This window comes from Zootoca vivipara, chromosome Z2 (assembly GCF_965207765.1).
Source record: "Zootoca vivipara chromosome Z2, rZooViv2.hap1.1, whole genome shotgun sequence".
Taxonomy (NCBI): Eukaryota; Metazoa; Chordata; class Lepidosauria; order Squamata; family Lacertidae; genus Zootoca; species Zootoca vivipara.
Window position 1 is genome coordinate 29,689,680 of NC_142585.1, and position 24,799 is coordinate 29,714,478.

At 45.7% G+C, this 24,799-nt stretch overlaps 1 protein-coding gene across 2 annotated transcripts in view; it reads left to right on the forward strand.

Moving 5' to 3' along the window:
• Positions 1–24,799, forward strand: part of LOC118079254 (heat shock factor protein 3-like) — a 51,553-nt gene that overhangs the window by 7,311 nt on the left and 19,443 nt on the right. For both annotated transcript variants that reach the window (XM_088664687.1, XM_060270248.2), the window contains exons 2-8: positions 14,406–14,514; positions 15,390–15,517; positions 16,848–16,966; positions 19,617–19,695; positions 20,946–21,007; positions 23,046–23,127; positions 23,717–23,844. In XM_088664687.1, the coding sequence (XP_088520813.1) occupies positions 14,406–14,514; positions 15,390–15,517; positions 16,848–16,966; positions 19,617–19,695; positions 20,946–21,007; positions 23,046–23,127; positions 23,717–23,844 (707 nt within the window). The remainder of the gene's footprint in view (positions 1–14,405; positions 14,515–15,389; positions 15,518–16,847; positions 16,967–19,616; positions 19,696–20,945; positions 21,008–23,045; positions 23,128–23,716; positions 23,845–24,799) is intronic.

The following is a 24,799-nucleotide window of genomic DNA, read 5'->3' on the forward strand; positions in this document are numbered from 1 at the left end:
TTGCGATATACTACCATCGCACAACATCTGAAATAACTCTGTTCGCCTGTACGTAGTTCTGTGCGTATCACCTGGTAACTGCTAGTACTCAGTGGCATAAAATGGATAGATTTTTCCTTGCCTTTCACATATTGCTATAACTGTGATTCTGTAGTACATATAATTTTTTATTAACACTTTTTCTCTAAATCTAAAGTTCTAGAAGTAATTAGTAGCACAGCAATCAAAGGTAAGGTGAGTGATTGTTCCCTAATAGGCATGAGAGAGAGACAGGGACACACCTGATTGTTGGGGAGCAACATGGGGGTGTGATTGGGGAGGTGAGGTGGAAATGGTTTCCTGCTCTTCCAAGGGCCCCAGGAAGGTTTGGGTGTCAGGTAAAAAGGTAAAGGGACCCCTGACCATTAGGTCTAGTCGTGACCGACTCTGGGGTTGCGGCGCTCATCTCGCATTATTGGCCGAGGGAGCCGGCGTACAGCTTCCAGGTCATGTGGCCAGCATGACAAAGCTGCTTCTGGCGAACCAGAGCAGTGCACGGAAACGCCGTTTACCTTCCCGCTGTAGCGGTACCTATTTATCTACTTGCACTTTGAGGTGCTTTCGAACTGCTAGGTTGGCAGGAGCTGGGACCGAGCAACAGGAGCTCACCCCGTTGCAGGGATTCGAAGTGCCAACCTTCTGATCGGCAAGCTCTAGGCTCTGTGGTTTAACCCACAGCACCACCGTAGTGAAGGGTAAATAAATAAACGAATGGAGAGCCGAGGAAACCCATTCTCCATTTATTTATTCCCCCCTGCCCATGAACACAATCACCTGTGCAAACCTCGCTCCACCCTCCCAAAGACGTACCTTTCATACCTCAGTTACTTAAAGCGGGGTGCTAATAATGCCAAGGTTGTGCGTTTGATCCCTGTATGCCACAGCTGCATATTCCTGCCTGCAGAAGGTTCGGCAAGAGGATGCTCGGGTCCCTTCCTACTCCAAAATCCTATGATTCTATGGTTAATATTTATTTGTCATTATTTGGCGCCCTCAGGTGGATCTTCTCTATTATGATTCTTTAGTACAGATAATTTTCGATTAGCGCATTTCTATCACAGGTAAGGTGAGAGAATGCTCCTTAATAGACAAGAGGAAGTGATAGGCACAGATCTGTATGTTGGACAGAGTTGGGCAGCAACATGGTCTGCAATTTGGGAGGCGGCTTCCTATTTCTTCAAGGGTGTCGGGAGGACCAGGTGGGAAGGAATGAACAAACGGAGAGTGGAAGAAATCCACTCCATTTTTTCATTCCACCCCCACCCCACCCCCAGTGCACATACCTGTGCAAACTGTGAATTTATCAGTTTTAGCCGGCTTTGGGAAGGCGGCAACATCCCAAAGATAAACGAGACAGACGGACTTTGGTAATACAGTGCAAGACGAATTTAATTCCTTCCACCGGTCAATTCGTTTTACGAAAATTTCGTCTTGCAAAAGCATAGTTTCCCATAGGAATGCATTGAAATTTAATTAATGTGTTCCTATGGGCTCTGGGGGACTGGCGGTAACAGCGCTTGCTTGGTTCAGGGAAGCCAGGCGGCGGCAGCACCGAGGCGGCCGATCCCGGCCTGGCCCAAGGGCGAGCGCAGCGTGCGGGGCAAGCAGGAGAAAGTATGTGGCAGCTGCAGCACTGAGAGGGCCGATCCGAGGGCGAGCGCTGCGTACTTTCTCCCGCTCGCCTTGGCGGCGCTGGCGCTGAAGCGGCCGATCCCAGTTCGGCCCGAGGGCGAGCGCAGCGCGTGGGGCGAGCAGGAGAAAGTGTGTGGTGCTCGCCCTCCGGCCGGCTTGAGGAAGACAGGCGGGGGCAGCCCCCAAACTGCCGCACTTTTTAAAAATATATATATATATACTTATTAAGGATTTTCACACATGCAAAAATACAAAACACACTAAACACAAAAAATACAAAAATACGAAAAATACAAAATACATAAAAAACACAAAAAATATACATAAACCAAACTTCTTATTTATAAACCTTATTTCTAATCTATTGACTTCCTCTCCCTCCTCCTGCTGCGCTTCTTTACATTTCATATTTAGTAAATTCTAAATCTTATATAGATTCTACCGTAGATTTGCATCAATATTACCATATTACTATATCTATTATATCTTATCTTTTAAACATCCGGTCTATATCTTTCATCTTAATACTAATATCCCTATCTTCTAACAATACTTATTTTCAAACCCTTATATAATCTACAACTTCCTTGTATCTCCCTCACTACCATTAAATCAATCTATTACATGCTTGTTTTTCAAATAAATTCTAAATTTCTTCCAATCTTCTTCCGCTGCTTCTTCACTCCAGTCCCGAAGTCTCCCCGTCAACTCACAGTTCCATAAATTCTATCAATTTCTTCTACCATTCGTCCACAGTTGGTAATTCTTCTCCAGGGGACGGAGCCAAAGCGCGGCAGGCGCTGCTTGCCAAGGCTGCCGTCTCCTGTCTTCCACTTGGCTCAGGGAAGACAGGCGGGGGCAGCCCCCGTACCACCACGCTTTGGCTCCGGGTATGAAGCCGAAGCATGGTGGGTGCTGCTTGCCAAGGCTGCTGCCTCCTGTCTTCCCCTTGGCTCGGGAAGACAGGCGGAGGCAGCCCACACACCGCCGCCTTTGGCTCCGTCCCCCCTGGCAAGCCCTGGGAAACCAGCTGTAGCGTGGAAGGCGGCAAAGGAAGATCAGCTGTCAGCTTCCCACGCTGACAGCTGATCTTCCTTTGCTGCCTTCCCGCGCTACATTCTATGGCTGCGCTTCGCAAGACGAAGCGGCGGCCATAGAAAACCTTGTTGTCTTGCGAATCCCTCGCGCAACGCAAAACTCTTTCGTCTTGCAAGTTCTTTGTTGTGTGAGGTACCACTCCGCGGGCCAGATTTAGAAGGCGATTGGGCCGCATCTGGCCCCCAGGCCTTAGTTTGGGGACCCCTGTCCTAGAGCCTTTCCCTCCTCCCAAAGATAGACAAAATGGAGGCACTCTTGTGATCTTTCATAAAATGACGCCTCTGGAAGGCTGCTATTTAGCGCCCCCAAGTGGATCTTTGTAATTTTGTGCCATCTCTGCTTGACATCTGTGCAGAGAAACCGCTGGCACCTCTCTGAATTTTGTACTGCATCAGAGCAAGGCTTCTAGCTCCAGGAATTAATGTCTAGGACTCTGGCAGGATCTTAGAGCTCTTCCCTCCTTCCCAAAGCTGGGCAAGTGTTTACTGGGCTTTGGGAAGAAGGCAGGAGGTCTCTGGAAGCATCTCAGATCACCTCACCACCACCTCCACCTCACCAAAGTCTGGTAAGCAGCCCTCTACCTTGCTGGGGGACCCTGTTCTGGGGGTCCTTTGCGCATTTTTCGACCTCAGTGTCCTGCCTTACTAAAGCAGTGATGAACATATGATTTACCCTTCTTTTCAATGAGGCGTCTATGCATTTCTGCTTTTCCACCACTAGAGGTGCATATAGGAGTTTTGAATGACTGGGATATTATAGCACTGTGTAAAAAAAAAAACCCACCAAGAACAGCAATAATGGAGTGAAAATAGCGTTAAGTATCTCAGGAAGAATATACCCTACAAGAAAACCAGGTCTTATATGCCCTTTATTAGACCATCGATGAAGTTCTGCTCTGTGAATAGGCAGGGAGGTAGAAAGACTGAATTGAGCATCTTACACGGACAACGGTCTGAAAGGAAAAGGGCTGCAAGTACGGCTGAGCGATGTCTGGTTTTCAACATCGTGATATGTGAGCAGCTAAACATTGCGATATATATATACCGAAATAGTAAGATGCCTGAAATAAGGACAGGACCACATAGAGGCGTACAGAGTAACGTCTTGGCAACTTAGTGGCATAAAACTCTTAGATTTTTACTTATCTTTCACTTATTGCTACAATTGTTACTTAGTAATGCAGATAGTTTTAAAATTGACACGTTTTATCTAAAGTTAAAGCTGTAGAAGTAATTAGTGGCATTTATGTCAAAAGTAAGGTGAGAGAATGTTCCCTAATAGACAGGAGGGAGACACAGGTACACACCTGTATGCTGGGCAGGGTTGGACAGCAACATGGGGCGGCGATTTGGGAGGCAACTTCCTGCTCATTCAGGAGGTGCTGGTGGGGAGGGACACGGGAACATGCTCTCCATTCACTTCTCCCTCCCCCCCCATACACACACCTGTACAAAACTGTGATTGTTTCAGGTTTTGCGGGGGGCGGACAGCATCCCAAAGATAGACTAGATATATGAACATTGGTAATCATTCAAAGCTGATATTTGAGTCCCCTCTGCGGCACCTCTGCTCTTGTTCCCTGTGCAGAAAAACAGCCAGGCTTCCAGCTTAGGGAAGGTGGTGCCAGGGATCTGGCAGATTCCCTGAGCTCTCACACCGCCCTCCCAAAGCCATACAAAATGGAGGCACTCTGTAATGTTTCATAAAATGGCCGCCTGTGCGAGGCTATTTGGCTCCCCCATGTGGAACTTCGTAATTTTGCGTCGCATCGGTTAGCACCCTGTGCAGATAAACTTTCTCTGCTGGCATATTTCAATGAGCAAGGTGCCTGACTCAGGGAAGGTAACTTCTGGGCTCTGGCAGAATCCTAGAGCCCTTCCTCCCTTCTGAAAGCTGGGCATCCACTTAATGGCTTTGGGAAGTGTTATGTACTGAACTGCCAGAGTCATGATGCCACCTCCCCAAACAGCCCTACACCATGCTGTGGCTCTAGTTCAGGGGTTTTCTAAGTTTACAGATTTTCCCTGTATACAGGATCCTCCAGCACATTCAGCTGAGTAGGGCAGCAGGTTGTACCCCCCCAGCGTCCTGCTGCCGCAAAACCAGTGATGTGTATATATACCTTTTTGTACAATGAAGTATTTATGCATTTCTTGGTTCTACCGCTAGAGGTTCATTTTGGTTTTTGAATAACTGAAACAGTGTAGCATTATGTAAAGATGCTATGGCAATAATAGATTGGAAACAGTGTTAATATACCCTACAAGAAAAGCAGGTCCTCTGTGCCATGTATCATAGATGACATCTGGAGGTGCGGGGGGGGGATAAATAATTGGAGAGCAAAGGAAAACCACACTCCATTTATTTATTCCATACACCTGTGCAGAACTGCAATTAATAATTTCCTTTCCCCCCTTTGTTTCTTATTCTTTATAAGAATAAAAGAAAATGGGATAAGCAGCACCCCACCTTTCTGGGAATCCAGTTGTAGGGGTTACTGGCTGTATTCATTTTTGCCTTAGATTTTATCCACCAGTGTCCTGCTCTGACAAAAACCAGTTATTTATAGATGCTTACCTTTTTGTTCAAGGAAGTATTTATTTAATTCTGGGGATTCAACAGTGGAGGTGCATTTAGGAATTTTGAATGGCTGAAGTAAGGATTGCATCGTTCAAAACTGATAACAGCAATAATGGACTGGAAACAGCTGTAAGTGCCCAGGAGGAATATACTTTACAAGAAAAGCAGGTCCTACATGCAGTGTATTAGATCATAGGTGCGGTTCTGCTGCATGAAAAGGCATGGTGCCTGAAAGACTGAAATGAGCATCCAACATGAACAAACATCAAAAAGGAAAAGGGCTGCAATTACGGCTGGGCGATACGAGATCATGATATACCAGGAACTAAACATCACGATTTGAAGCCGATATTTGCCGCCCCCAAGTGGATCTTCTTAATTTTGCATCACCTCAGCTCTGTTCCATATGCTTCCAGCTCAGGGCAGGGCTCTGGCAGCATCCCAAAGCCAGACAAAATGGAGGCACCCTGTAATCCTTCATAAAATGGCCGCCTTTGGGAGGCTATTTAGTGCCCCCAAGTGGATCTTTGTTATTTTGTGCCAGCTCTGCTTGATACCCTTTGCGGAGAAACTGCTACCGGTAGCACCTCTACGAATTTTGCACTGCAGCAGAGCAAGGATCCTGACTTTGGGAATTAAGGTCCATGGTCCTGGAGCCCTCCCTCCCCCTTCTCAAAGCTGGGCAAATGTTTCTCGACTTTGGGAAGAAGGCAGGAGGTCTCCGGCAGCATCCCAGAGCACACCCACACCCACCCACACATACCACCTTCCCAAAGTCTGGTAAGCAGCCCTCCACCTTGCTGGGGAACCAATTTTGGGATTACTGGCTTTATGCATTTTTGCCTTGGATTTTGCTTCCCATGTCCAGCCCTGACAGAAGCAATGATGTACATATGCTTACCCATTTGTACCTTGAAGTATTTCTGCAATTTTGAGATTCCACCAGCAGAGGCGCATTTAGGATTTTTGAATGAATGAGATAATGTAGCATGGGGGGGGGGAGAGAACAGCAGGAATGGACTGCAAACAGTGTTAAGTGTTTTAGAAGGAATATGCCCTACAAGAAAAGAAGGTCCTACATGCCCTGTATTAGATCGTGGTTGAGAATCTGCTAATTTAAAAGGCATGGAGATTGACAGACTGAAATGAGTATTATACATGAACACAGGTCAGAAATTAAAAGTATTGCAAGTAGGGCTGGGCAATGTCTGGTTCTCAAAAATTGTGGTATACCAGCAGCTAAACTTTGCAATATACCTATATTACAATGTCTGAAATAAGTATAGAGCTATGTGGCTATGTAGAGGCGAATGGAATAATGTCATAGCAGCTGCTAGTACTTAGGACCATAAAACGGATAGATTTTTCCATATCTTTCACATATTGCTACAACTGTGATTCTATAGTGCATATAATTTTTATTAACACCTTTTCTCCGAAGTTAAAGCTCTAGAAATCATTAGTAGCACAGCAATCAAAGGTAAGGTGAGTGAATGTTCCCTAATAGACATGAGGGAAACACAGGGACACATCTGTATGTTGGGGAGCAACATGGGGGCACGATTAGGGAGGTGAGGCAGAAATGGCTTCCTGCTCTTCTAAGGGCCCCAGGAAGGTTTGTGTGTCAGTTGGTGCAGGGTAAATAAAAAATGAATGAATGGAGGAAAGAGGAAACCCACTCTCCATTTATTTATCCCCCCCCCTCTTTGGCAGTCAATCGTAGCTGAGTAAGATTGTCTTCCATGAAAAATGAGCCCGTAAGTTAACAACGAATCTGTAAGTGACTGTGGAGGCCAATTCTGGATCCACATGTCCTTCCACAGTGGGGACATAGGTTTCGAGGCAGGAGTTTATCACTGTGAGGGTTTGCCAAGCATGCCTTCCTTTTAGCTCATTTCTTCCTTTCGTCCTTAGTTTAAGCGTCTTCAAAGTCCATGACACCTTTGGTAATGGCTATTCTCCAACTGGAGCGCTCACAGGCCAGCGTTTCCCAGTTGTTAATGTTCATACAGTGGTGCCTCGCAAGAGGAATTTAATTCATTCCAGGAGTCAATTCGTCCTACGAAAAATTCGTATTGCGAGTCGCGGTTTCCCATAGGAATGCATTGAAACTTAATCAATGCGTTCCTATAGGCTCCGGGGGACTGGCGGAGGCGCTTGCTCTCTTGGCTCGGGGAAGGCAGGCAGGCAGTTCCTACTGGCTCTGGGGCTGTTGCCGCCTGCCTTCCCTGAGCCAAGAGAGCAAGCGCCTCCGCCAGTGTGGCTCTGGCTGTGTGCGAGGCGGGGGGGGGGGAGGAGAAGCTGAGAATAAGGATCCTTATTCTCCGATTCTCCCCGCCGCCACACCACGGACACCCTGGGAGCATTGGACGGGGCTTCGGAGAAGCGCTTCTCCGATCCTTCGCCTGATGCCTTTCCCAGCTTGGGGGGGGGGGAGGCGAGCGGAGAGTAAAGATCCTTTCCTCTCCACTTCTCCCCCCCCCCCGCTGCCTTGCACAGAGCAGACATTGGACGGGGATCGGAAAAGCACTTCTCCAATCCCTTGTCATCGCCTGCCTTGTCAAGCCCCGGCAAGCAGCACCTGCCACGCTTTGACTCCGGGCGCTGCTTGCCGGGGTTGTCACCGTCTGCCTTGGCAAGCACTGGCAAGCAGCGCCCGGAGCCAAAGCGCAGCGGGCGCTGCTTGCCGGGGCTTGACAAGGCAGGCGGCAACAAGCTTGGGGGAACCAGCTGTAGCGCGAGAAGAAGGCAAAGGAATATCAGCTGTCAGTTTCCCGCACTGACAGCTGATCTTTCTTTACCGCCTTCCCGCGCTACATTCTATGGCCGCGCTTCACAACACGAAGCGGCGGCCATAGAAAATCTCCTCGTCTTGCAAGTCCCTCGCACAATGCAAAACTCTTTCATCTTGCGAGTTTTTTGTTGCGCGAGGCATTCGATTTGTGAGGTACCACTGCACTACATTTTAAAAAGATTTGCCTTGAGAGTCTTTAAACCTCTTTTGTTGACTACTACGGTAGCATTACGCTTTCCATTTTAAAGTTCGGAATAGAGTATAGTTGCTTTGGAAGACAATGATCAGGCATCTGCACAACATGACCAGTCCAACAAAGTTGATGTTGAACAATCATTGCTTTGACACTTGTGATCTTTGCTTCTTCCAGTACACTGGCATTAATTTACCTGTCTTCCCAAGTGATGTGTAAAAATTTTTGGAGGCACTGTTGATGGAATGTTTTGAGGAGTTGGAGATGGCGTTTATAGGTGGTCCATGTTTCACAAACCTAGAGTAAGGTTGGTAGTACAATAGCTTTGTAAACAAGCATTTTGGTTATTAGTAATTATTAGCATAGCTATTGCATAAAGGTGTAGGAAACCCACTCTCCCTATATTCCCCCCCAAAAAAATACACACACCTGTGCAAAGCTGCAATTGCATCAGGTTTAGCTGCCTTGGCAAAGGGAGTAGCATCCCAAAGATAGATAAGACAAGACAGACTTCGGTAATCTTTTGAAGCTGATATTTGGCTCCCACAAGTGGATCTTTCATTTTTTGCAGCATCTCCACTCAGCTCACTGTGCAGAAAAACTGCCACGCTTCTAGTTTAGGGAGGGCAGTGTCAGCATCCCAGAGCTCCACCCTCCCAAAGTGAGACAAAATGGAGCCACTGCGTAATCCTTCATAAAATGGCCGTTTGTGCGAGGCTATTTGGCACCCCCAAGTGGATCATTGCAATTTTGCGCCACCTCGGCTTGGTGCCCTGTGCAGCGAAATCGCTTGCATGGCTCTTCATCCCGCACTGCAGCAGAGCAAGTCACCTGGCTTGGGGAATGAAGGTCCAGGGCAGAATCTAATACACGCAATGTATTAAATCATAGATACGGTTCGAGTGTGAAAAAGCAGGGCGATTGACAGACTGAAATTAGCATCCTACATGAACATAGAAAGGAAAAGGGCTGTAATTATGGATGGACGATTTTCAACATCGTGATATATCAGCAGCTAAACATTGTGATATACTAATATTGCACAATGTCTGGAATAAGCCCAGCACTACATAGAGGCAAACGGAGTAATGTCTTGGCAACTGCTGGTACTTAGTGACAGAAAACTGATAGATTTTTACTTAATTTTCACATATTGCTACAAGTGTTATTTCAGTATCCTTGCTCCAAAGTTAAAGCTGTAGAAAGAATGAGTAGCATAGCTGTCAAAGGTAAGGCAGGAGAATGTTCCCTAATAGACAGGAGGGGAGATACAGGCACAGGTAAAATAGATTTTAAAAATCCTTCCAGTAGCACCTTAGAGACCAACTAAGTTTGTCATAGGTATGAGCTTTCGTGTGCATGCACACTTCTTCAGATACACTGAAACATAAGTCACCAGACCCTTATTATTATTATTTTTTAAAAAAGGTAAATGAGCCCTGGATGGTTAAGTCCAGTCAAAGGGGACTCTCACTTCAAGTTTGTCCACAGACAGCTTTCCATGTCTTGTGGTGGGCATGACTAAACTGCTTCTGGCACAATATACCCAAGAGCCTCAGTGTTTTAGACCACAGCACCACCCGAGTTCCTAGTATTGTCCCTAAGTGGGAGACACAGGCACACATCTGTATGTTTGGGAGGATTGGACAGCAGCATGGAGGGGCAATTTGGGAGGCAAGGCATTAATCGAATCGCTTCCCGCTCTTCCAAGGGTGTTGAATAAATAAATGGTGAGTGGAGTAAACCCATTCCCGATTTATTTATCTCCCTTCCTGTACAAAACCGCTATTGCATTTGGGAACGTGGTAGCATCCCAGAGCGCTCAAGCTGCCCTCCCAAATACATTGGTAATCTTTTGAGGCCAATTTTTGGTGCCCTCAAGGGGATCTTCTCTGTTATGGGTCTTATTGCTGGTACCACTCTGGCTCTGGGCAGGAATCTCCAGGGCTCTGGCACGGTCCTAGTGCCCTTCCCTCCTTCCCAGAGATGGGCAAGCACTTCTTAGGCTTCCGGCTTAGGGACTGCAGTGTCAGGGCTCTGGCAGCACCCCAGAGCCCTTGCGCCACCCTCTCCAGAAAGCCAGACAAAATGGAGGCACTCTTGTGATCTTTCACAAAATGACGGCTTTGTGAGTGCTATTTAGCGCCCCCAAGTGGATCTTCTTAATTTTGTGTTACCTTGACTGGCGTCCTGTACAGAGGAACAGCTGTTATTGCTGTCAATCCTGTATTAAGCATGGAGGCTTTCTGGGGTCCCTCATTCTGGCAGGTTCCTAGAGCCCTTCTTCCATTTGGAAAGCTGGACAAGCACTTACTGGCAGGCAAGAAGCTCTGGCAACATCCCATAGCCCCAACCACCACCTTCCCAAAATCAGGTAAGCAGCCCCATACCTTGCCAGGGACCAGTTTTGGGGGTTACTGGCTTTACTCATTTTTGCCTCAGATTTTGTCCTCCAGTATCCTGCCCTGACAAAACTAGTGATGTGTAGATTAGATGCTTTACCTTATTGTTCAATGAAGTATTTATGTGATTCTGTGTTCCACCACTAGAGGTGCATTTGGATTTGTGAATGACTGAGATAGCATAGCACTGTGTAAACATGGGAACAGCAATAATGGACTGGAAACTGTGTTAAGTATCTCGGGAAGAATAAATGCCATGTATTAGATAATAGATGTGGTTCTGCTATGTGAAAAAGGCATGGAGACTGACAGACTGAAATGAGCATCCTACATGAACACAATCCAGAAATTAAAAGGGCTACAAGTACAGCTGGGCGATTCTCAAGATCGTGATAAGTCAATAGCTAAACATCGCGATATATTGATATTGCACAAGGTCTGAAATACTTATTTCAGCAATTTAACATATTGCTGCAACTGATATTTCATAGTACAGATAATTTTAGCCTAGCACATTTTCCCCTAAGTTAAAGTTGCAGAAATAGTAGCATAGCTATCAAAGGTAAGGTGATAGAATGTTCCTTAACATTCAAGAGGGAGACACAAAAGCTGCCAGGCTCCTCGCTTAGGAAAGGCAGTGCCAGAGCCAAACAAAATGGAGGCACTCCGTAATCTTTCATAAAATGGCCACCTTTCCGAGGCTATTTAGCGCTCCCACGTGGATCTTTGTAATTTTGCGCCACCTTGGCTTTTGCAGATAACTTTTAAATCTGCACAGAGTTAAAGTTGTATAAGTAATTAATATTCTACATCTCAAAGGTAAAGTGAATGTTGCCTAATAGAAATGAGGGAGGCACAGGTACACATCTCTGTGTTATGCAGTGTTGGGCAGAAAAGGGGGGCCAATTTTGGAGGTGAGGTGGAAATCACTTTCTGTTCTTGCAAGTGTGTTAGGAGTCATGCGGGGGAATAAATAAATGGAGAGATGAGGAAACCCAGTCTTCTTTTATTTATACTCCCACACCCTTCCTGTGCAGAACTGTGATTGCAACAGATGTCTTTGGGAAGAGAGCACTCGTGCTGCCCAACCAAAGACGAATAAGATGGGTGGATTTTGCATAGCTCAGTTGGTTAGAGTGTGGTGCTGATAATGTCAAGGTTGCACATTTGATCCCCTTTTGGGACAGCTGCATATTCCTGCATTGCAGGGGGTTGGGCTGGATGACCCTCAGGGTCCCTTCCAACTCTACAGTTCTATGATTCTATGGTTAATTTTTCTGCTCCCAATATTTAGCGTCCTCAAGTGGATCTTCTCTATTATAGATCTTGCTGCTGGCACCCCTCTGGCTCTGGAAAGGAACACCCAGGGCTCTAGCTTGGTCCTAGAGCCCTTCCCTCCTTCCCAAAGATGGGCAAGCACTTCTTAGGCTTCCGGCTTAGGGAATGCAGTGCCAGGGCTCTGGCAGTACCCCAGAGCCCTTGTGCTGCCCTCTCCAAAAGCCAGACAAAATGGAGGTACTCTCTGTGATCTTTCATAACATGGCGGCCCTGAGTCTGCTATTTAGCGCCCCCAAGGGGATCTTCTTAATTTGGCACCCTGTGCAGAGAGAAACTGCTAGCACCACTCTCAATCATGCACTGAGCAAGAAGTCTGGCTCTGGAAGGAAGGTGTCGGGTTCTGGCAGGGTCCTAGAGCCCTTCTCTCCCTCCCAAAGCTGGGCAAGCACTTACTTGGCATTACATAGGGTCATAAGACTGACAAGATATTTACCTACCTTTCACATATTGCTGCAGCTGTTATTTCATAACTCAGATAATTTTAGAATTTGCACTTTTCCTCTAAAAGTAAGGCTGTAGCAGTAAACAGTAGCATAGCTAACAGAGGTAAGGTGATATGTTGTTTCCTAAAAGTTTAATTACATTAATAATCAGGGGGGGGAAAAAGCAAATTTTGTGAAGTGAGGGAGACAGAAACACACACACACACACACACACACACACAGAGAGAGAGAGAGAGAGAGAGAGAAGGGGAGCAGTGAGGAAGGAGGCATAAACAAGAGGCCAAGTTTTAGTTCTATTTTATTTAACTCAAATGTTTATAACCCCAGTTCATTTTTCTCCAGGACTAGCAGTGGCTTCCAAGGAAGCCCCAGCTGAGGGCAGCAGTCGCTCAAAAGGCAGGGCTGGGCAGCCACATGGCAGCTTTTGTGAGGCTAGACAGAATGGGCTTCCTGCATCAGAGACCTCCCTCAACCACCTACCAGCCTGGCCTCTGAGCTTAAAAACAAGATCATGGCCTCAATATTACTGAGGAAAGTTTCCGGGTAGGCTCCTTTCTTCAGTGCCTGCTCTCGTGGATTGCTCCCATATGCAAGAGGCAGGAAAGAGCTGAAGTGCCAGAGCAACAGGGGCAGCAGGAATCAGGAGAAAAGCAATGACTTGCTTCAGTTTTCCCCACATTATGATTTTTACACAGTGCACAGAGACATCATGAATTGCAATATATTGCCACATCACCTGTTATGAAACCATTACTGTGATGTGGTCTTTAAACTGTTTTTGGATGATGTAACAATTCACCCCCCAGCCCTTTTTCAGATTTATTCAGCACGTATCCCTTTTCTTAAAACAACACTTTCTGGCCGCAAGATATTGTATATGCTGCTTTAAAACTTAACCCCTTAAAGATACTATTTTTTTCCTTTTAGTATTTTACAGTGGTGGAGGAACCTGGGGCAGCGCACCCAGGGGCAGGGCGCACCACCCATAGGAGCGGGGTGCACCGCGGGGCCTCCAGAGTCTGCCTGCCTCCTCCCACACAGCCACCCTACAGTTGGGGGGAGGCAGTGGGCAGACCATTTGGGCAGTGCGGAGCCTGCGCGCCCAAGCCGCCGCATCTCTGTCATGAGAGACACGTGGCTCGGGCACACTGCAGGCCCCACAGTGAGTGCTGCCTAGCATTTTGTCATCCCCTTCACCCCCCTTCCTCCACCCCTGCTCACAGCTGTCTTGTGTCACTTGAGTGGGACTCTGTGTTTTGCAGCTACTTGCTGGGGGCCAGTAATGGGAATCAGTCTTGCTGAGCATTTTCTTATCCAATCCAAACCTTTGTAAAAAAAAAAGTTCACATAAGTTATTAGCCAAACCTCCCTGCCCTGTGTTAGGCACATCAGCACCCTGAAACCATGAAAAGAACCCAAATACCTTCTAGTTTATGTGTGATTGTTTGGCTGCTATCCTTTAATCACCCCAGCTAAGTGACTCTTTATATGCCTGTTCCATACACCATTTTGGGACCTGCTGCCATTTTCTGGGACCTGTTGCTGGGCTACAGCTCCTGTCTTCCCTGCCCCTTGGCCATGCTGGCTGGGGCTGGTCGTAGTCTCAGTCCAACAATGTCTGGAGGGCCAGAGTTTCCCCATCGCTGCTCTAAGATTAGGCAAAAGAGGATGGGAGCTTGGCCACAACCTACTGAATTTGTGAGTGTGGAAAATCAAATCTAGGATTTCTGCATGTAGTCATAAAGCATTAGGCATTGTGCCATACTCTTCCTCCTGCCTCCACAATGGCTCTTACAATAGCACTCCTTGTGTGTCTAATATGTAGGAAGCTCAGATTTGTTGCCGCTCTTCCTTACTGTGCTGTTCCCCACCTTTAATATTTCTAGGATGGGCAAAAAGTTTGCATCTTGGATGATCAAAGGTTTGCATATCAGCTGCTCCCAAAATACTTCAAACACTGCAACTTGTCCAGCTTCGTTCGTCAGCTCTACTCGTGTAAGTACCAGATCTGTGTCTGTTTACTGTTTTCTGTCCATGATTTTCAGTTAGTTCACAACATAAACACAAATGATCCAAAACTGTTCTCTAAATAAAAATCAAATGATTCTCCATTGTAGTTGAACAGAACAGAAATTGTGGAACAATTAAACACCCCTTCTCAAAATTTCCTAGTAGGTGTTATTCCAGATTTTTAAAGCCTATCATTCTGACAGTTGATATGCCCAGTTAACTAGGATATAATTAGTCAATGCACAACTCTTATGATTCATGTGAGTTGGCCACAAGTGTTGGAGGAAACAGCAGCAATTCTCTCAAACTCTCTCTATCCAGATGATTATGTTAAGTGAAGACAAAAACTCAACACAGTTTACAAAAAGGATAAAACAATAAAATCAGTAAGAAAAATGAATAAGACATTTGAAAAGTTAAAATAGCAATAGACTAAAAACAGATTAAAACACACATCAGCTTTTTTTTAGAATGTAAAGACAGGGTTGTCTAAACAAAAATGTTTTTAGCAGGTGCCAAAAAGATTACAGGGAAAGTGCCTGCCCGATGTCAATAGGCAGGGAGTTCCAAAGTATATGTGCTATAGCACGAAAAAATTCTTGCAGATGTGGAACAGGTGTTATATGGCACCTGTAGAAGTACCAGTTCTGCAGATTGAAGCTATTGAGTAGGTGTATATGGCAATCTTGCAGGTAAATTGGTTCCAAGCTGTTAAGGGCTTTGTATACCAATAGAAAAACCTTAAATAATGGATTGGTATATTGTTATGTTCTTACTAAGGAAGGTGAACAGATCTAGAATTGTATCACCTCTTGGGAGGAGAAACTAAAGAGCATTCATCTCCTTTAATGCCTTCACAGATGGCTTCAAGAAGGTGATGTCAATAAAGAATGGAACAATGGTCGCTGTCAACAACTCTCCCATGGAGTTTCAGCACCCATATTTCATACAAAGGAAACCTGAACTGCTGGTGAACATCCAACGGAAGGTATTGTCCCCCAGTTCACAACCTGGTGAAGACCTTAGGTCTTAAATGCAACCACAGTGATGTTGGCGTCACTCACAGGATTCCTGCATGTGCATGTGTGAGAGAGAGGGGCAGCATTGCTAATAAACCACCACAGCAGAACTTACAAGATGCCTCATTACTGCTGCAATACATGACTGATTCCCCATCACCTTCAGATTATTTGGGTATAAAGGCTTGACCAGCCTTTCTCAACCTGGTACCGTCCAGACATCTTGGACTCCAGCTCCCATCAGCCCCAGCCAGCATGGCCAACAGTCAAGAATGATTGGAGTTGTAATCCATCAAGGTGTGGAGGGGCCAGGTTGAGGAAGTCTGAACTTTACTGCGACTGGCTGTTACAGCCATCTATAGCAGTCATTTTTGTATGCCGCCTTCTGAGATTATTAAGAAATTGCAGTATTTTATTAGAAAAATATCTTGGTTATATAGGCTGAAATACCATATACAGATTCCAAGTAATGTTCAAGGCTTCCAACTGTTTTCACACATCTGTGCAATAGTCTTGTTGTTTGAATAGTCAGGAGTCAATAACTTTGGACTGGCCTTAGCAGCCTAGTTCTCCTGCTGCTTCTGGACCGGTGTGGGGGCAAATTCTTCACTGTGCCATCATTCTGCATCTCTGAGGGGGCTCCTCTGACCTGTTGGGGCAATTCTCTCCTCCCCAGGAGTGTACAGGGCTCTCACTGTTTCCTCTGATATTTTCTGAGGGTCAGTGCAAAGTTGATGCAACCCTCCACTTTCCTTCCAAGCCTGATTTCAGACCATGCAGTGACTCAGGACAGGGCCTCGATTGTGGAATTCCTTCCCCTGGAGGTGCAGAAGGCCACTATGCTGGTATAAGAGTAGGGAAGGATGACCTTGCGTGTGAACCCGAGGCTCATCTGTGGGGTGGGAAGCTGAGGTTTTCCTTTTGTGCGAATCAGGCCTCTGCGAGTGAAATACTAGTGGCCTCTCAAGTGTTCCCTAAACATTTTTTTCCAAACTGCACAAACCCACTTAAAGGGCTCACTTTTGAATGATGCCTGACTCAACCTGCACTGGCGGTTTTCTTACTGAGGCTCTAAGAGGCCATTTGTTTCCAAAATTATAGAGCTGCAGTTGTGTTGCTGCTGCCAGCTGAGGTGGCATATGCACCAGATTTGGGATTTCTCCTGCGATAGATAGCGGTGAGGCTGGATGGCTTCCAAAGCCCTCGCTCTGCAAAAGCCAATCTCTTAACTGCATTTGTTTCCTGCTTAAACAATAACTTGTCTTTAAAAAAAGTACCTGCAATCTGATTCTGTCACAGGTGCCTACACCCAAGGAGCCCGCAGCCGGCTCAATAGACCTGCAGGCAATGCTCTCCGAATTCCGGGCAGTGAGAGAACATCAGAATAACATAAGCCTCAAGCTGGATACCATGGCAAGGTATCCATATTTCTTCTGTTGAGCCTGTACTGTCTTGTAATGAGAGCCACTCTGCTCATTTTAGGTTTTGCAACATCTTCAACTTATCTGCATTTGCAAAGCTACAGGTAGGGTGGGGAAAAATAAGCAGAATCTGGGTAATTTACACACTCTTTTCAGTGCCCTTTTCACCATTATGGCTTAGTAGCTTGTAGGTACCACGAAGCTTCTATCTGTGCTATGTTTTGAGCTTCACTTGTGTGCCATATTATCTGTTTGCAGAGCTCAATTTAGGGCAGAGACTGAAATGTCCTGTTTAATTTCTGGGTAATTCAGCAGCATTAATACTTTCACACTTGGCTGTTTCTCACTTGCATTTAGGCGGTTCTGAAGGGGCTGTTAGGAAGAGCCATTCTGTATCATTGGCATCTGTCTGCCTTGAGAGACAATGGAGTGTGCCTCCAGGGGTTAAGTCAAACTGCTGGAGAACCCACAGCTCATTTCTAATAAGGGCATGCGAGGAATCCTGCTGGATCAGGCCTAAGACCCATCTTGTTCAGCATCCTGTTCTCACAGTGGCCATCCAAATGCCTCTGAGAGACTCAGAATTGTGAGCAACTGATATTCAGAGGCCTGCTATTCCCAGTACTGGAAGCACACAGTCATCATGATAACATTATTTGTTCATGACTGATAGACCAAATAAACTTATCCGCCATTAATTTGCCTAATCCCATTTTAAACCAGTCACATATGGTGGTTATCACTACATCTTGTGCTTAGCAGATTTCATAGTTTACGCACTGAGTGAATAAATACAGTGGTATCTCTACTTACGAATGTTTCTACTTACAAACGGAGCTCCGTCCGCCATCTTGGATGCGGTTTGAATAGGATTTTTTCTACTTACGAATTTTTAGATAGGGTTGCTTCTACTTACAATTTTTTTCTCCCAGTGCATTCCTATGGGATTCAACTTACAAATTTTTCTGACTTACGAATGTTCGGAACGCATTAAATTCGTAAGTAGAGGTACCACTGTAATAGCTTTTTTCTGTCTTGAAGGAAAGTGCCTTATATTGAACCATACATTTCCCCTCAGCTTTGTCTACACTGGTGTGGCCAACATGGTGCCCCCTAGATGCCCTATATAATATAGCCCAAGCTATCTGAAAAACCTTATTCCCTCATATAAACCTGCCCCGAACTCTAGATTTAGAGAGGCTGCTTCTAGGCTTTGAAGCTCTCTCTCCCCAAAGAAGCTACACTGGCTCCCATGTTGCCCTTCCACTGGCGGGGGAAGATGGTTTTATTCTGACAGTCTTTGGGGAACTTTTTTTAAGGAAGTGTTTTCAACAGTGCTGTTGTGTTTTTATTATCTAAAAGATCATCATTAAAAGGTAACTAAGCTCTTACAGAATTGAAACAATATAAAAACAAGTCTATTAAGAGTTACTTTTTAATGATTATCTCCCTGTTTTTAGATTTTTTCTTTTTTTGTATTTTATCTGTGTCATTGTGTCAGTCCCGGTCAGCAAAAGAATGTGAGATACAAATAAATGAAATAAGAATTCATAATGGATATTTTTGACTACAGTTCCCGGCAGCCCCAGCAAGCATGGTCTAGTATTAAGGGATGATAGGAGTTGTGATCCAAACATCTGGAGGGGGCGCCACCTTCTGCTTTAGAAGGGTACAGTACATATGCATGTCTAACATTTGTGATTTCAACTTTATGCTGTTGAAGACCAGCTGGTTGAAATCAAACAAATTAATTGCACAGAAGGTGGAGAGCTTAAAAGCTTTTATTGCACAGGATTTTTTCTGGAGTGGAAAGAGCTTTTAATCTCCCTGTTTTGCTTACCTGGCTCTCATGAAATCTTGGGTGGCCCCATGAGATCTCACAGCCCGGTAAGCAGAGAGCTTAAAAGCTCTCTACCTTCCTTTGGTGTGCTGGCTCCAGAAGATTGCTCATACGTGCATTTCAAGTACCATATATTCCGCGGTATAAGATGATTGGGTGTAGAAGATGACCCCCAACTTTTCCAGTTAAAATATAGAGTTTGGGATACACTCGCCGTATAAGAAATACAACCCAGCGTATAAGACGACCACTGACTTTTGAGAAGATTTTCCTGGGTTAAAAAGTAGTCTTATACACAGGACTGTACAGTATATGTGTTTTTGCATATACATACTATCCCTGGAATGCAGCCCCTGCAGAAGATGCAATTGTACTGTACCTTCCAACACGAGGACTGGCTGAACAGCAAGGGAGGTGTATGCGAAATTCCCCAGAACCAACCCAGCAGGCCTGGCATGTTGAGGAACAAGAGCTGGTTAACTCAAGGGTCGTCAGGACTGGCGGTCCAAGTACATAATCACTGTTTTTCTGACACATCAAGCTGTGGTTTTCCACTGAGTGCGGCACTGAAAAGCAGCTATGTCTAAAATGCTTGTATGAAGTGGGTACATTGCCTTCCCACTTCTTGTTTCTGGTTCTATCTCTGAAAAAAGCAGCATGAAATGCCCCCTCACGTTGTGCCATCATAAAGCAGGTATGTGACCATCTTCCCCTGTGAACTATTTGTAAACTAGAAAGCTGGTGTGAAGTGAACCAAGTTCCCTCTTCCTTAGTTCTTTTTACCTCCCTCTGTGCCTTTTCTTTCAGGGACAGCACATATCTTATCAAGAGAATGGCCTCTCTGCAAAAGAAGGACAATCAGCAGCAGCAGCACGTCTTATCTCAGGTACCAGAAAAAGACTTTGCTTTTCTCCTGATGTTCCAGAGCAGCCTTTGCCAACTAACTGTCCTCCTGGTGTGTTTTGGACTATGGCTTCCAAATGGTCAAATGGAAGTGGCATCTGGAGGGCACACCCCTGTTTGCAAAGGCTGCACTATAGCATACCAGAAGTAGATGAGTAAAGTATGCAGAGATAGATGGCAATCTTTTATGTCCTGTTAAGGCAGGGTAATTTAGAATAGTGGCTAAAACTGAGCTGTGAATTTGGAAGTCCATCCCCCCCCCATTCAGAACTCTCCTAAATGCTCTAGGTCGGTTGTGCAAACCACAGCCTGCCTCGCCTCACCTCCATAATATGCAGTATAGGGATAGTGCTTGTTTGCTTAAAAGTATTTACGTACCATTCAATATTTTCAAAAATCTAAACAGTGTACAAGACACAATCTAAAACCAGTAAATCAGCAATATAAAAACAAATGAAACAGATATTCAGAGGATTCAAACACACAAATATGCTTCCCTGAAAGTTGGTAAACGGCAAGCAAAGTTTCAAGGATGGCAAGTTCTTCAATTTATTTACAGCATTTTCCCTCTCACTCTTCATCCCCAAAAGCTTCCGAGCAGCTTGCATAAAATCATTAACAAATGAGGCAGTCTCATTTGCAAATGAGGTGGGGCAGCGCTGTCTGTGCTCGCTGTGACTTGAAGGAGTGTGGGCGGAAGGTAGCCCTGTTCCTCTTCCCTGCCGCCCCTCGACGGAGGCAGCTCCGCTGCTGCCATTGCTGCCGCTGCCTCGCTTCAGCCACCGCTGCCAGGAAAGGAGCGAAGCAGGCGAGGCGGAGGCGTGGGCGGCTCTGTGTGCCTCCTTGATGCGCCCTTTGCTGGGCGGGCACCCTGGTGCACTGCGCCATTCAGCCCAATGGGAAGGACGGCCCTGCCAAAATGTTACTGAGTAATTACTGCAATGACTAGTCTGAATGGAGCTGAGTGGAGCTGGTCTTTCCTTGATGCACCCTGATGGAACTCCTTCTGCCAAGTGGCAGTTGAAGGGCGGGAAGAGCCCATGCTGGCTGCTGCATGGCAAATGCTGTTTCAAACTCAGGCCTTATTCTGTAGCTTGCAAGACTGAGCATGGCAAGACTTGATAGCTAACTCTCAGCTGGAATGGTCCCCTGACCCTGTGGCAATGGCTAAGAGGGATACATGGCTCCTAACAGTCATTCATTCATTCTCTCTCTCTCTCTCTCTGACTTCAGATCCTCCAAATCATTGTGAATTGGATGTCTGAAAAAGGCAGGCTGGATGCTGAAAGGAAAAGGTAATTCTTACTACTTTCTTCTCCCGTTGCCCAAAATGAACCTATAAAATAATTTCCCCTGTTTAGTTGGGGAAAGAAGCCAAAGCTTGTATTTGCGGCATGCAGTGCTTTGACCTCTGGAAAACGTCTTAGACAAGATTGGCAGAAAGGGGTTTGCTGAGGCACTAAGACGCCAGGTATCCTCAGTGGTGCTTCTTTGAAACATGGCACTTCCTGTTCATTTCACACTGTCACCACACTATTTTAAATATTGAGGCTTCATCTCTCTGATTTCTTATATTTGGTTTTGTGAAATATTTGTTGTGGGCTTGTATGGAGATACTTAGTGTTTAAACTGTTTAGGGATGCTTTAGATACTGTGGCTTTCTTGCTTACCTGGAAAGGTCACATGAAGCTGCCTCATACCAAATCAGATCATCTACCTATCCATCTAGACCAGTGTTTCCCAACCTTGTGCCTCCAGATGTTTTTGGGACTACAACTCCCATCATCCCTAGCTAGCAAGACCAGTGGTCAGGAATGATGGGAATTGTAGTCCGGAAACAGCTGGAGGCACAAGGTTGGGAAACACTGATCTAGACCAATATTTCCTATACATGGACTGGCAGCAGCTCTCTGAGTTGTTCCCTGCCCACCCAAGCCCTCCTACCTGAGAATCTTTTAACGGGAGATGCTACAGATTGAACCTGGCCCCTCCTTCATGAAATGTGTGCGCCTCACCACTAAGAAGCTCCTTCCCCCATGGTCCATGTTCACCTGTTACATCCTTGTCCTTTTCTCTGTACATCCTCACCTTTTATGGATGCTTGGGGAGCCATAGCTCGCAAGAGCTTGCAATTTTTACTTGGAGTGTTTGTGCCTGGTTCTTCAGCCCAAAAAGCTTACATATAATCAATGAGTGGCTTACATATAATCAAAACAGGACAGTCCCCACCCAAAGGCTTAAGATCTTAAAACAACAACAACACCGACAAGGTAGAAGGGAAAAGGGAAGGTGGGGTGGAGAGGAAAACCAAAACCCAGATACCAATTTCTAAACAATTGTTCCTACAATGCCCAAATGGCACAGTTGAGGACCAGCAAGTGTCTGGTGGAACTGGGCCTCCAACAAAGCTGACTGACTGAGCTTCCTGCTTCCCTTCCTCTCCCCACTGAGGTAGCCTGATGGAAGGGCTGGCCACAGTTGATGGCTGAGGTAAGGGAAGGCCGGAGGCACTGGCCTGTCAAAAAAAAAAAAAAAAGCTTGGTAGGAAATTACGCATTTTAAATAATTTCACAAGACTGGCTTTCAGATTTTACTGCAGAAATCATACACGACAGAAAGCCTTTGTGAAGATACTTTATCAATCATCATAATATGATTGATATTAACAATACAGTAGTTAGTGTAAAGGGATCTCCCGTGCTGCAAAAGAGGATAAAATCTTTTGCAAGTGGATAAGATTTAGGCCAGGGGTCCCCAGACTTACCGGCGTTTGGGCCGCTTCCCACCGCGCCGATCGCGCGGTGGGCCAGAGGACGGGGGAGCACGCGCCTGTGCGCATGCGCACGGGCGCTTACTGGCACACCGGCGCACTTCCAGGGTGGAAAAAGCACCGAAAATCCATTGTGCGCATGCGTATGGGCCCCCCCGACCCGGAAGTGCACCAGAAATGACCTCTTCCGGGTCGGGAGAGGCCCATACGCATGCGCACAAAGGCTTTTCGGCACTTTTTTCCCGACCCGGAAGAGCGCTGCCGCGCTGCGCGCCGTAAGAGCGGGCGGCGGCGGGGGTCGTCGCGGGCCGGATTGGCAGGCCAATTGGGCCGCATCTGGCCCCCGGGCCATAGTCTGGGGACCCCTGATTTAGGCCAACCTATCTACTTCTGGCTTTGCCTCCTCCATTTCTTCTGCAGGCTAACCCAAGTAAGGATTGCCTTATGTGGAAGACACCTGCACAGATGAATTTTTGAATTGGATGTTTTGGCCCCTCATTTCTTTCTAAGCATGCCATAACAATTTGGTTGTGTCTCTGTGTGTTTCTCTCTCTATCTCTCAGATCTCAGAATGATGCTTCAGAAGCCCCTCGTCCAAAGAACAGCCGTCCACAGGCTCGCAGTGCTATGGAGGGTCGTGAAACAGTAAGCTTTTAAAAAAATAAAAAAACCCAAAACAATTCTCCTGTTTTACTTTGTGTACAATAGCCCAGGTAAAAGATATAACCAGTATGAGACTAGTCAGACATTTTATTTATTTCATAAGATTTATACACCTGCTTGATGGTTGCGGGGGTGGGGAGAACCTCAAGAGAAAATTAAAAACCTTCTAAGAGTAAAATAAGCTAAAAGCAGATTAAAACATATCAACATTCTATATGTCTGGGTAGGCTTGCCTAAACAAAAATGTTTTTAGCAGGCAGGCCGAAAAGACTACAGTCGTACCTCGGAAGTTGAACGGAATCCGTTCTGGATGTCTGTTCGACTTCCAAAACATCCTGCAGCCAATTGGAAACTGCAGAAGCCCCACGCCAGCCGTTTGGGTTCCAAAGAACGTTTGCAAACTGGAACACTCACTTCTGGGTTTGCTGCGTTCATGAGCCAAAATGTTCGAGTCTCAAGGCGTTCAGGATCCAAGGTACAACTGTATAGTGAAGCCTGATGTTAGTAGGGAGTTCCAAAGTGTAGGTGTTGTCACACTAACACATCAGTTTCTTGCTCTTGTCTCTTGCAGGCAGCTGTTCCAGGACACAGTGCAGACCGCAAAGACTTGATTGTGACCCCTAAAATCGAGGGTGAAGCAGGGGGTGCTGCTGGTACAAGTAATGGGCAGGCTGTAGTGCATGAGCGCCGTGGGACTAGGTGAGGATGCAGAATTCAAAATGTGCATTGTGGTTTAGACAGTCAGGTTGGCTGGCTGCTTCTCAGCAAACAATTCAGAGGCTGAAGACGGTGCTGCAGCCCTTTTTGCTTTGGGTGATATATGCATAGAGTGTCTCTCTTTGGCTGACTGCTTGGAAACCACAAAATGCCAATAAAGTGATACATGCTTCCCTGCTTCCCAAAGATTTGATTGTTGCTTCTTGCATAAATAAGTGAAAACAATCAATATTCAGCAATCCTACATAGAAGCCGCAAATTTAATTACATTTAACTTTACAGTCATTTTAGTTTTTAAACGAAGGCATCATTCCATAAGTTTTTGTGTGTTCTCGGAGGCCCTAAACTACGTTCTATCAGTGTTGCATATGCAGTGCTTTTTTTCTGGGAGGATGCAGGGGGACACATACCCCTAAACATTTTGTGAATCTAAGTTTGGTCTCATTGAGGGGCAGTATTTCAGTATGAGTAGGAAAATGAGAATACCCCTAAACATTGTTTTTAAAGAAAAGAAGCACGGTGCATATGTAAAGAGAACTATGCCAGGTTGATTGAAAAGTATTGCTTTTCTTGTCCGTTTCACTCTTTCAAACATGGGTTGTTAGTTTTTCTGTTAACATTAAGTACAAAAGTTGTGGAGTGTTTTATTTTTGCAGAATACTGTAATTTCTAGCCACTTTTACTTTAAAAGAAGCTTAGTAGAGCTGGCAAAGTGTGCAAGGAAATGAGTAAGTACAAAACTGAGTGGGTTTTCCTTGAAGAGCAAAGCTAGGAAAGATCCCAAACAGAGCCTTCCTCTGTGTTGGAGATTCTTGTAAATGGAGATGCTGAGTGCTGAATCAGGGGGCTCTCTGCATGGAACCCTGTGCTTTGGTGCTGGGTTATGTACCCACCTCCTAAGATTATACTTACAAAGTGTATAAATTAGTACAGAGTT